Genomic DNA, 12,994 nt, shown 5'->3' on the forward strand with positions numbered 1-12,994 from the left:
ATTTCACCATATTTACCATATTTTTACAGAAAGTAAATCATAAAAATCTTTGCCATCTTGATTGTACGTATCAAAATTATCTTACAAGCAAATAACTCACAAGACTTACAACTTGTTCCAATTGTAGGAACTGGTATAAGATTGTTTTTTGCCTAAAAAGCAAGAGCAAATGCATCACAGACAGATGTCCTTATTGAATGTGTTTGGCAAACAAGACTACTTCACTTGATTTTTTAAATTAATTTTTAAATCAATGGCAAAAGCGACGAAACTGAAAAATTGCGTAAAGACAAAGGTCCGTCTGATGTCGGTGTTACAAACGTCTTGCAACACTCCAATTCATTCTTGTTTTTTTAGACTCAATAGTCAGGTATCGAAATCTACCTATTTGATAAAAAGATTCATGTTGGCTCTTTACTAAACTTTAATATGATATAACGATACGGTTGTTGAAATTTGTTCAACTCCAAAAGAAAAAAAAACAGTGAGAATTTCACTAGCGGTATTCTAATGAGTTTATTGGTAATACTGATATAACTTATGTTTTTGTTTTAATTTTAGAGCATAGCTTTTTGTTGTGTTTGTAATATTCTTTTGGCTGTTCGATTTTTGATTCGACTGATCAGGCGACCGATCTGATCGAGCTTCCCACATCCAAACTTACTTTCTGAAAATAGCCAATCGGTGTGTTTTCGGATGGTGTTAGCTAGATCATAATAACAAGTCCTCATTCGCCATTTCACTGAAAAACGATTCATTTTCCTTTTCTGGGATGAAAGATACATCAACTGCTTAATCTCGATATAGGTTGCTAAACACAAAACATTGAATCATTTACAATTGGCGTTCGCGGCCTAATCATCCGTTGTCACGTGAATTACAGCGTTCGGATGAATCTTGAGTTCGAGCAGCGTCTGCTGCGGATCCAGCGACGCCAGGTCAGCCTTGATCGCCTGACAAAAGAACCGCACATCCGTAGTATCGGTGGCGCGATCGGAGAAATGACGCTTGTACCTTTGCAACAGCTTCGCCATTGCGTGTTGCAGTGTTCGAGAGCTACGGAAGAACAGCCGCTCCGTCACGTTGCCCGGCATTTTCAGCATAATACGCGTCTTTTGATCCGGCGCCAGACTCGATTCTGAATCGGAACTCAGGATGGCCACCGATGAGCATTGTGCGCTTGTGGGAGTTACTGCGTCGTCGGTATAATCCGTACCATTTCCGGTCCTTTCTGGAGGTGGTTCGGTGGCAGCGGGATGTGATATTTGGGCCGGTACCGCATCAATGATGGGAAGCGATTCGGATACTTTGGATGCTGATGCTGCTGCTGCTGGTACGATCACTTCCTCACAATCATCACTGTCACTGTCCGTGATTTCCTGAAATTCGTCCTCATCCTCATCGACAGCTGACCACGGGTTCGTCTTTACACTATCTTTCCGCTGCATCGCGTCCCCTGTGGACTGTTGCTTACTGGTACTCGTGCTGGTGGTGCTGCTAGAAGCTTTTGGTCCACCGAAACCGAGCTTCGGCCCGTTCGTTGATGTCGAAGGACCGGCCGCCACGCTGAGCTCGATATTAACGTTAATCTCTTTGCCTTGCGGTGATTTGTGTTCCACGAGAAACTCTTTCAAGGCCTCCAAGAATCGGGCCGGCGTGAGATCGGCGGTCGAGAAGTTTTGCACCTCTTCGCCCGTCCGTGGGTCAATCATGGCAATGTACGGTTCCGAGCGGACCTTGTAGAATGTCTTAAACTTGGCTCCATCGTTCGTCTTGTTCGATTGCTGCCAAAAGACCAGATTCCGGCGCATAAACTCTTTGAGTCGCGCATCGGACCACAGATCGCGGTTAAGCATCTGGCAGCAAAAGTTCAGATCATCCTGCAAGTTAACCAGCAACCAACGATCCAACGAGCGACCGTGACGTTGTGCGAGATCGAATCCACCGGAGAAGAGAATCTCGAACGGAGGCATAAACAGGGCCTCGAGTCGCGTAATCTTTTTAGCAGACGGGCCTTCACCCTCGAGCAGCATCTGCTCCTGAATCCGACCTTCCAGTTCAAAGTTGCGAAACGGAACCTCCGTTATGACGGCCCTCCGTTTGCCGATCCGTGCCCGATTCGTTTCTATCTGTGGCAGCAAAATCTCCGTCTTCCTCGGTATCGGAGCACGAACGTTGTCGTCGTCGTGCAGGAAAGCCGAAGCGGCAGAACCGGATCCCGCAGCCGCTCCCGACGGTCCGGAACTGCTGCTATCATCATCGATGACGACGGCCGGCTCCGGATTCAAGATGCCCTCGGGGTTTTCGAAGAACGCATTTATGGCCCCCTCCAGATTACCGTTGTACGCCGCCAGCAAGTTTGTGGCTTGTTCCTCCTTCAAGCCGGTGATTTCACTGAGCGATTTCACGTTATCCTCGGCCATCTGCAAACAAGAAATCCTCAATCAAATTTTCCGTGAACGGATGATTCGTGTTTGGCTGCTGGTTACTTGCCTTAATAAAATCGCACAAAAAGAACCGCGTTCCGACTGAGAGAACACCAGCGAACGACGCGGTTCGGACGCGCGGAGATGGAAAAATGCGAGGCACAATTTCGCTCTCTGCCAAGCCGCCCTTGAGAATACTGCTGGGTTTGGTGTGCGCGTTGTTCACTTATCTTTCGATTTTTAACATTTTCGGCACGATACTTGCACGATTTCCACGAATATTTTCACATTTACGCACTTTCAATTTCTCGATGAAAAACTAACTTTGGACACAAAACCTTCTTTTACGGTGATTCGAATCACACTTTTCCGGACTACTTTCCAACGGGAACGACGGCGAAAGTTGTTACTGATGCTTATTTACTCTTATCACCACGAAATCATCACGAAAATCAAGAAAATTGTTCAAAAATGCGGAAAATTCCACTTTTCAACAGCGAACCCGAGTTTCTAACCTCAAAGCCAAAACAACTGTACAAGGTTGTAGCCCATTTTTCGGCTTCAAATTTTGCTTTTTAAGGCAAAATGCTCATATTTTCTCGAACATCACTGTAACCATTGCTTCGTCGTTTATATCACTGCGGCTTGAGGAGTCCTATTCCAGTCGGCTTTAATTTGAAACCAGCTTGAATTCAACATGCTCGTGTTAACGGTTGGAGCAAAAAAGAAATTCGTTTAAAAAATTCTATCCTTGCGTGTTAACACTTTCAATAAATGTTTTTTTATATTTCCAGATCGAACCTTATCTCACCAGTGTAGCGCTGTACGATGCAAGGGCGGGTCGAAAACTAACCGAAAACTTTTACTTCGACTTGAATAAAGAACACGTGCGGGAGCTACTGACGGGGTGCTGTAAATCCGAACGGCCATTGTGCGCTTCTCCGAAAACCTCCAATAAATCACACCAAAACGGCAACGGTACACTCAAACCTGTTCGCACCAAGTGTGACACCAGTGATGATTTACTACATTCCGAGGGGGTCACCAAAGAGTGGTTGGCCCGGGCTCGTCAAGCCATTTTCAACGTTACCGTACCGCACGCGGACATCTTCATCGTTGTGCGTATCGATAAAATTCTGCAGGGTGCCATCAATGCGTCGGTCGAACCGTACCTTAAGGCGACCCGGGACCCGAAGGTGTTGGGCAAGCTACAGAAAACGATCAAGCAGTACGCACAAAAGTGTGGCCACTATCGGATGCCGTTTGCTTGGGCCGCTCGTCCACTATTCCAGCTGTACAGCAATGATCTGGATACGTCGTACGAGTTTCCTGCCATTTATCGACAGGAAGGTGCAAAGCTGAAGGACGAAGAGCTGCTGAGGTTACTGACGGAGTATCGAAAGCCGGACAAGTTCAGCAAACTGACTGTGATACCTGGCTCGCTGAAGATTTATATTGAAGCCCTCAACGAACTGCCCAACAGTAAGTCACAGCATGAACATTAATGGCCAAGAATTTTCATTCAAAACCCCTTTTCTTTTGTTCTTGTTTCTTCGAACTTCAGATTGCCTTAGGAATAGTTTGGTACCACTGCATCCATTCCCAACTCCACCTGTTTCCGATCCCACCCTAGAGGTAGCAGAATTCGCTACCAACTCCGAGCAGTACCTTCATCCATACGTCCATTTCGTGAATCACCTCTACATCTATCCACTACATTTGAGCTACGACAGCCAAAAGATATTCTCGCGAGCCAGAAACATTGCGATCATCGTGGAACTGCGTGATAGTGATACTGCCGAAGCTAAATCCATTGAGGTACACCCCATTCAACTTCGTTATCACAGCTCATCATACTTACTAATGCGTTTGGGACTTTTCTAGTGTATCTACGGTCGTCCTGGACAGGAGATGCTTGTGTCGCAAATGTCCTGCCCGGTGCTGCATCATAACACTAGTCCGATGTGGTACGACGAGATCAAGCTGCGCCTTCCGCTCAACATCACCTCGCAGCATCATCTGCTGTTTTCATTCTTTCACGTATCCTGCAACATCGCCAAGAAAAAGGACCTCGCGACAACCAGCACAGAAACGCCTGTGGGCTACGCTTGGCTACCGTTGTTGACGAAGGGCAAAATTAATGTGGAGGAACAGTGCCTTCCGGTCGCAGCCTCGCTCCCCGTCGGCTATCTCTCCATCCAGCCACTGGGTCTTGGAAAAGGCGTAAGTAATGCTATACTATGAAGCTTCCGTGCGTGTATCATGGTGAAGGGCAGTGCACGATGCATGTGGACATCGTTCAACGAGTCCGCGACCGTGTTCTAGTGTCGCTTTCTAATCCTACTAATCCGATCCTCTGGGATCGTTCACTAAGTAGCGTGAAAGCCTTCCCAAAAATTAACAGTCTCTGGTAGATAAGTCTAACGTTGTTCTCTCTGTGTTATCCTCTCTTTTCTTCCTATCGACTGGCTGCCTCTCGATCATTCGCTCGATCGCTTGCTCGCTCGCTCGTTGTATTGACCATCCGTTTTCATGTTCACACTTCCTGTATGATTGTTCCCCATCCCTATCATCCTTTCCATCATTTATCCATGACACATACACACACACATCGTCTACAAACCGTTCCACTTCGTTCAGCAGAACGCCGGTCCGGATGTGCAGTGGATCGATAATCAGCGGCCGATCTTCACCGTCAGCTTCCGGCTTGATTCGACTGTCCTCAGCACGGATCAGCATCTGCACAACCTGTTCCTCCATGCCGAACGGTTGCTGGAACACTCGAAAACGGTCGCTCCACCAGACAAAACGGAAACCTGCAAAATATTGAAAGCGGCCCACGCCATCCACATTAGTTCGTTGATCACATTCCTTCCGACGATCCTTAACCAACTGCTCGGGCTCCTTGTGGTAACGACAAGCGAAGAAGTGGGACTCAACATCATCCGGTTGCTGGTCAACCTGTTCCATATGGTCGCAGAGGAAGCGAAACGCAAAGAGTTGCTGACCGCGTACGTGAAGTACGTGTGCAAAGTCGACAGCCATCCCGGAACCGGATGCTCACCAAAGTCACAAACCACAACGAGCTCGACGACGACAACGGTGCACGGAGAACTCTGTCGCCATCTGCCGACGCTCCTTCATCCAAACAATACGGATTTTCTGCTCGTGAATAAGTTCATGAAATTCTCGGGCATCTTTTTCGAGGTGATCGTCAAAAGCATGGCCCAATATCTGCTGACAACCGGACGCATCAAAATGCAACGCAATGAACGATTCCCGAAGGAGTTCTGCAACCGTGTCGAGGCGCTGTTCCAGGTGCTGGTACCGTACGTTAGCTCGCGCCACAAGGATCTACCGATGGAAACGGAACAGCTAAACCAAAGTCTCTCGGTGTTTGTGAAGCGCTGCCTTTCCTTCATGGATCGTGGCTTCGTCTTTCGGTTGATACGGCTCTACATGGACCGCTGGGGTCCAGGTGATTCCCGGGTACTGCAGGAGTACAAGTTTGCCTTTCTGCGTGAAGTCTGCTCGCACGAACATTACATTCCCCTCAACCTACCGTTTATGGTGACGCCCAACAATCGAGCGGCGGATCTGCTCTTGCAATTCTGCCTATCGGAGGAGTACTGCCGGCAGCACTTCCTGGTGGGGATACTGTTGCAGGAGGTGAAGAGTTCGCTGAATGAGGTCAGCCATACGCGCCGCCTCGGGTTGATTACACTGAAGGAATTGTTGGCGAAACACGATCTGGATGATCGTTACCAGCACAAAGGCCAGCAGGCACGGTTAGCGATGCTGTATGTACCGTGGTTGGGTATCGTGCTCGAGAACTTACATCGCATTTCTGATGGAACGGAAAAGAAGAAGCACGATTCCGTCGGCACGAACCGTATCTCGTGTAGTAGTAGCTACGTCTTCGCTCGTGAATCGCTTCCGGCCATACATTCCGCGATCGCCGTCACAACCGCCACCGCTTCGGCTGTTACCTCACAAACCAGCACACCAAAGTCTCGCAGTAATCGGGTTACGATGTTCATGGATTATCCGAGTCCGATCCGATCGTCCTTACACCTGAAGGATACTAGCTTTCTGGCGGCAATCGCTGGACAATCGTCATCGCTCTCGAACGGTCACTCGACAACATCACTGAACAGCGAGTGTTCAACTCTGTCACAAGAAGGTACGGTAGTGATAAGGAACCAATTTAATGAATCTACTGCCGCTAATTCCGCCCGACCAAGCCACGCACGTTCGGTAAGCGTCACGCAACCGACCCTCATCCAACGAACGGACAAATTTTCCGTCACCGAAACCAAAGATCTGCTGATCAGCTTTCTGTTTGTGGTGAAGCACCTATCACCGGAGCACCTGATCGCCTGGTGGCACAACTGCACGGAAAGTGAAACGGTCCAGTTCTTTACCGTTCTCGATCTCTGTCTGCTGTACTTCCGGTACGTGGGTAAGAAACATGTGCAGGTGCAGGGTGAAGGAGCGAAGCATGCCCGAGGTACGAAAGCGGCCAAAGCGAGCACACTCCCAGCCCGCGTACTCCCACCGAGTGTATCGAATGGATCGGCCGTAGAGTCTACGAATGGGTACGACTCGGGCACACTGAACCTTAATCCGGCTACCAGGGAGAATCTGATTGAAGAGACGCAGCGATTGAAGCAGGCTCTGCTCGAATCAAATCTTGCCACCGAGATCGGATTGATCGTGCTAGATTGTACCGGACTGTACTCACTGCAGTTCCGTGACTCGATGCTGGAAGGACTGGTACTACCAAAAATCGCACGCATTTATCTCCGGTTCCTACAGCTCGGTCAATCGGAATCTCTTTCGAAGCATGTGTTCGCTGCGTTGCGCGCCTTCATTAACAACTTCTCGCAGGCACTGTTCAAGGGAACGGCCGTCCTGTGTGGTCAACTCGTGTACGAGCTGCTCAAGTGTTGCGATAGTCGATTGTCCAGCCTGCGGCAGGAGGCATGCGCTGTGCTGTATCTGCTGATGCGCAGTAACTTTGAGTTTAGCGGTCGAAAGGGACTCACGCGAGTGCACTTACAGGTGATCATCTCCGTGTCGCAGATGATCGGTAATGTGATCGGATTGAACAATGCCCGCTTCCAGGAGTCACTGTCCACGATTAACAACTACGCCAGCAGCGATAAGGCAATGAAGGGAACCGGGTTCCCGATGGAGGTGAAAGATCTAACTAGGCGAGTACGCACGGTTCTCATGGCGACGGCCCAGATGCAGGCACATCACATGGAACCGGAACGTTTACTGGAGCTGCAACACTCCCTAGCCAACTCGTACGCCTCTACACCGGAACTGCGACACACCTGGCTCGTAACGATGGCCCGGAATCATGAACAAAACGGTAACATCTCTGAGGCGGCCTGTTGCTATCTACACATTGCGGCGCTTATCTCGGAGTACTTGCGGTTGAAAGGTTGCTGTCCGGTGGCGAGAGGCTCAGAATCCTTTGAACGAATCTCACGCAACATCCCGAGAGATGAGCGAGGGCTCAAGCTGGACAGTGGAACGCAGGATTCGCAGTACACCGAGCAGTTGCTTCTGGATCAGCTGAAGGAATGTGCGGATTACTTGGATCGAGCCGAGCGCCTAGAGTGTTTGGGAGAGCTATACCGGTTGATTGTGCCGATCTTGGAGTCACGACGAGACTACCTCGGACTGACGCAGTGTTATGAACATTTGACACAGGCATACAACCGCGTGATCGAGTTTAATAAATCCGGAAAACGATTACTGGGTCGGTTTTATCGAGTGATATTCTTCGGACAGGTACGTTACAGACTACGGAGGTTTGATGGTGCTGTTGAGTTGCTATATAATATTTCTTCCTCTTTCTTACTGTATGCAGGCCTACTTCGAGGAGGAGAACGGTGTGGAGTATGTGTACAAGGAACCGAAGGTGACTTCGCTGAGCGAAATCTCTGAACGACTCCATAAACAGTATCGGGACAAATTCGGTGCTGATAATGTGAAGATCCTCATGGACTCTTCACCGGTATGTACATGAATGTTTCTTTCTCTAGAGCAAACAACTGTAACATCTTCTTTTCTACTCCCTGTAGGTCGATCAATCGACGCTGGATCCAAAGATTGCTTATATCCAGGTGACGCATGTAACGCCGTACTACTGCAAGGATGAGCTGGAGATGCGGCAGACTGAATTTGAACAGAACCATGATGTGGATACGTTTATGTACGAAACACCGTTCACGAAATCCGGTGGTGCTCACGGGGCCGTAGAGGATCAATGGAAAAGACGCACGGTTTTGACGAGTAAGCCATCAACACCACAACAGCTCATGAATCAATCGATGCTGATTACGATCGTGTTTTGTCATTCCAGCAACTTACAGCTTCCCGTATGTGTTGAAACGTATCCCGGTGCGTGATCGGCAGATACATCAACTCAGTCCGATCGAAGTGGCCATTGACGAGATGCAAACGAAGATTGCCGAGCTGGAGGAGATCGTACTCGGACCGATCGATCTGAAAAAGCTACAGCTTCGACTACAAGGAAGTGTTGCTGTCACGGTAAACGCCGGTCCTCTAGCGTATGCTTCAGCTTTCCTTGATCCAGCAAAAACAGCCGTCAAGTATCCGTTCGATAAGGTGGAGGAGCTGAAGGAAGTGTTCAGGTAAGAGACTTTCGCTGTGATTGCTTATTGTCTTCCCGCTCATGATCGCTAATCGTGTTTTGATCATTCACTCAAAATAGGGATTTCATCAAGATCTGCTACACGGCACTGCAGATCAATGCTAACCTTATCTCATCCGATCAACGCGAGTACCATAATGCGTTGAAGGAGAACTACGAGAACCTTTGCTCGGCGCTGAGCGATCTGCTCGGTGAGATCGTTTATCCGTTGGATGAGGGAAACAATAATGCTCATCGCCATAGTCTAGCCCTATTTAGCGCCATCAGTGGGGCTCCAACCAACTCCAGCACAGCCTAGATCATAGGTTATCGATCGAGGTAGAAACAGCTTAACCTATTGTGAAGAGGAAAGGATATCGTTAAGGTACACAATCAATGCATTCTGCTCCTATTTCTGTGAGATCAGCCAGGAACGATAGACGGCGATGATTTGAGACGAAAAGGGTAAAGATACACTTGAAAGAAAGTAGGTATTCTTTCAAATCACATTCATTCAAATGAAACACACAAACGGGAACACAAAATGGCAACAAAAACGAGGAACTAACGTCGAGTGCTCTCACCACACAAAAGCAGTGCTCAAAGTTTTATGGCATCACTCACTTTGCAGTGTTTCTAGCAATCATTCTAAAAACATACTACTGTTGGAGCAACAAACACTTTGTTTTGTGGAAAAAGCAAACTAAAATTTATCTCCGTAAAATCAGCACTTGTTTCACGAAAGAGCAAACGCTTAGCTACATTCATTTAATCATGTTACTCAAACGTCCGCCTAGCGGAAAAACACTGGTTTTAAATATTTCAAACAAAAGCACTTTGTTTAGTGATCGTTGGGCACGCCCTGAAGCATAGCTCCACATTTGCTCACTTATCTTTATTCGGGAACGACATATAAATTTAACCATTCAATCACATTCAAATTAAAAAAAAAGAAAAATACCAAACAAGCGCTCAATGCTCGCGCAAGCGGCTACTACCTCTGTCTGAGAGTGTGCGGCTTTGGCGTGGGCTTGTCGATTGGCTTTGGGCTTTTCAAATTGGAACTTACCTCGCATAACTTAGTTTCAGTTTTTGTGGTCCTATTTGTGTAATTTCGGGGAAAAACCAAATCCCCATGGTGTTGGAGGGGGCAACGAAGGAAATGTGTTGCGTCGTCGTTCCCTCGACCTCGACGCGAAATCACTAGCGTAGCTCAAGCAACCGCCATTGTACATATTAGGATGAAGAGAGGAGTTATCAAAGAACGTTAAGGTATCGTTCAGGAAACAACATACGTTTCTTGTATTGTGTTAAATGTTTACGTGCTTTTATGTCGATGTTAACATATTTATATGAACAACTGATCAATTCTTGCTAACGCTAAGCTACTACACTACGGCTGTACCGTAGTAGTAATAGATTCTTTTGTAGATGATATAATCATTTTCCAATCGGGTATGCTTGTTTCGTGTTGTTGATCTTTGCTAGATTATGAATCTAAACCTGTGTATATGTTTCGCCAGAGATAAATCGCTAGAAGGGCTATCAACCGTTTAAGTCTAGCATCACACTTCAGACTTCTTAAGAGAAAGACTTACAATCAACAAGATATCTTACAATTCTAATGCAAATGATACCAGAGAGGATGATTACAATGAGCTCAATTTAACCCTAGACAACAGACATCTATTTGGAATCTTTGCACCTTTTCTAACAATAACCAAGTCAGGCTCAAACTGTATCTTTTTCCCAATGATATCTAGTAGATTTCAACGTTATACATGAGTTATTTTTAAGAGATAAAATCGTACTGTGAAAAACAGGACCTTTGCAGCAACTTATCCCTGATGAATTGTGTTTCATGGGCAAACAGTAAGGCACAACACCAGTAAAAAGGCAGTCGCTAGTTTCAACTCATTTCGAGTTTCAGTTCATTTAAGAACCGCTGCTCTAATCTCTGATGGCGCAATGAAACGGAAGGCTAGATCGAATGAAGAAAACTTCTGCCAATAACCAGATTTTAGTTTAGTTTTAAGATACTAAATTTATCATGTATATTCAGTCATTGAACATGTGCATGAGCATATGCTGCTTTCATGCACAGCGAGTAGGAGAGCGAATTTCATTATCTGCATAACGGCAACACATGACAGAAAACCGTAATTCGTTGAACGAACAGAAAAAAATGGCTTCCCATCGAAAGGCAACTCTCGTTTCGTTTAGTGTGTAAGCTGTGTATGTTCTTATTTGTGTGTTTTCCATAAGAAAATCTCTGTCACTCGAGACCGGAGACCCCGAGAGAAAGAGAGACAGTGGTCTTCCAATGGTTAAGACGCTAGTCAATCCTTGAACTTGCGTTGTATCGTTACATTTCTGTGACGAATGGGTAACATTTGCCGTAAACATATTTAATTGTATATAATCTCTCAAAGTTATCGTTGTTTAAAGGTGTTTATGTATTGTGCTGTATTTGAGGAATATCGGTTCCCTGTAAAGTACTTTTGAGGACCTGCTTATTGTACACGTTTAAAATTTTGTAGATTGATTGAAACAATCCTATCAGGTATGTGCGTCTCATTGTTATTTTGTCAGGACCAATTGAATGATCTGCTCAGCGGTTAAGCTGTTATGGAAAGGAAAATCAAATAACAATCCTCAATAGCTTAACAGATTAATTCTTGTATTTTTTGTGTATTGGCTGGATGAGGCGGTAGCATAGCCTTTGTTGGCCTGGCCTCCGTTGCTCTGGTACTCGAATCATACTCTATCGCTTATCCACACGCCAAATGTATGCATCGCTATTCCTTTGTTATCTTAACGGCTCCGCTCATGCTATTTACTTATATGCAAGCAGTGTGGCGCCTGTAAGGGCTCCATGACACAAATTACTCGAATCTCAACTTCTTCTCAAACAAACAAAGAATAAAGCAAAATAGAACGATGTGAATGCCAGCAAAGCGCCACCAGGAATGTTCTCCTACGCGAAAACTACTCAGCTAGCGTTTAAGTAGGTCATATACATACACAAATATATCGAATATGTATCTTATACACATTTTAAATCCATTTACACCTGTACCACCTTATAATGGTCTTACTACTAAGCAAAACAAAGCATAAAACAAAGTGAACCAAACTCTAGACGAATTGTTCGAAATTAAATCAGCCGCGCAAACAATGGCATCGGCGTTGCAAGTACTGCAACGTGGTACGTAATGGCTGCCATTGGAGTCACCGGCACCTAACAGCTACGCAAGGTGTCTGTGTGTTTGAGTGTGTTATCAAATAAACAATAGTAGAAACATTAAACTTCAAATCCTGAACTAAATATTAGTATGTGTGTGCGTGGAGTAGTACCGAAATACCTAGTTCCGGACAAAGTTGAACCAGTTCGTGGAATCGTTCGCTGTGCTCGTGCAATACTGCATCGTGAACATTCAGAACCACTAATATGGTGTGTCACTAATCGCATTCCATATAATCGAAATGTGCTCATTTGCATTAAGCTAGTAACGTTCTTTGTGTGCGTTAAAATAGAAATGATATGTCTCTCCAATTGTCCTGGATTGCCCCGAAGAGAGAGTATACAGAGCTAGAACTACAAGACGGAGTATCCCGACAAAACCCGTCAATCGTATCTTATCGGTTATCTCGTTTCCAATCCTTTTCACCCTTCTTTCCACCCACCAACACCAAACCATACCGAATATGTTTTGCTGTTTCCAGGACATCGGCAAAGGGGCTGTGCCGAGGTGCCATGTTATGCTTGTAGCCCGCAGCAACCGCGTCGCTATGTTGTCTGCAAAGCGGATGGTTGCTGTGACTGTTCACGCTGCTGCACGTGTGTGCGAACACGCGCACGCGCATCCTGGCCCAAACCGTGTGCGCTCGTTTGGTT

The 12,994-nt window shown here is 46.4% G+C and overlaps 2 protein-coding genes across 6 annotated transcripts in view; one reads left to right on the forward strand and one right to left on the reverse strand.

The window, feature by feature from the left end:
• The window catches only part of LOC125949693 (dedicator of cytokinesis protein 11), an 86,016-nt gene extending 73,610 nt beyond the window's left edge, over positions 1 to 12,406 (forward strand). For 4 of the 5 annotated variants that reach the window (XM_049676969.1, XM_049676974.1, XM_049676970.1 and 1 more), the window contains 8 exons: positions 3,221 to 3,908; positions 3,991 to 4,244; positions 4,311 to 4,649; positions 5,067 to 8,231; positions 8,311 to 8,457; positions 8,525 to 8,735; positions 8,806 to 9,097; positions 9,178 to 12,406. In XM_049676969.1, the coding sequence (XP_049532926.1) occupies positions 3,221 to 3,908; positions 3,991 to 4,244; positions 4,311 to 4,649; positions 5,067 to 8,231; positions 8,311 to 8,457; positions 8,525 to 8,735; positions 8,806 to 9,097; positions 9,178 to 9,415 (5,334 nt within the window). In that variant the 3' untranslated portion in view covers positions 9,416 to 12,406. The remainder of the gene's footprint in view (positions 1 to 3,220; positions 3,909 to 3,990; positions 4,245 to 4,310; positions 4,650 to 5,066; positions 8,232 to 8,310; positions 8,458 to 8,524; positions 8,736 to 8,805; positions 9,098 to 9,177) is intronic. The other variant, XM_049676972.1, reaches the window with a different exon arrangement.
• Positions 590 to 2,952, reverse strand: LOC125949694 (UBX domain-containing protein 7). Its single transcript, XM_049676975.1, has 2 exons — positions 2,494 to 2,952; positions 590 to 2,423 (listed from the first exon to the last, which is right to left on the reverse strand). Exon 2 carries the CDS (start codon positions 2,421 to 2,423, stop codon positions 855 to 857), a length of 1,569 nt encoding a protein of 522 aa, XP_049532932.1. The 5' UTR covers positions 2,494 to 2,952; the 3' UTR covers positions 590 to 854.
• Positions 12,407 to 12,994: the final 588 nt, after the last annotated feature.

Source organism: Anopheles darlingi, chromosome 2 (genome assembly GCF_943734745.1).
Source record: "Anopheles darlingi chromosome 2, idAnoDarlMG_H_01, whole genome shotgun sequence".
Taxonomy (NCBI): domain Eukaryota; kingdom Metazoa; phylum Arthropoda; class Insecta; order Diptera; family Culicidae; genus Anopheles; species Anopheles darlingi.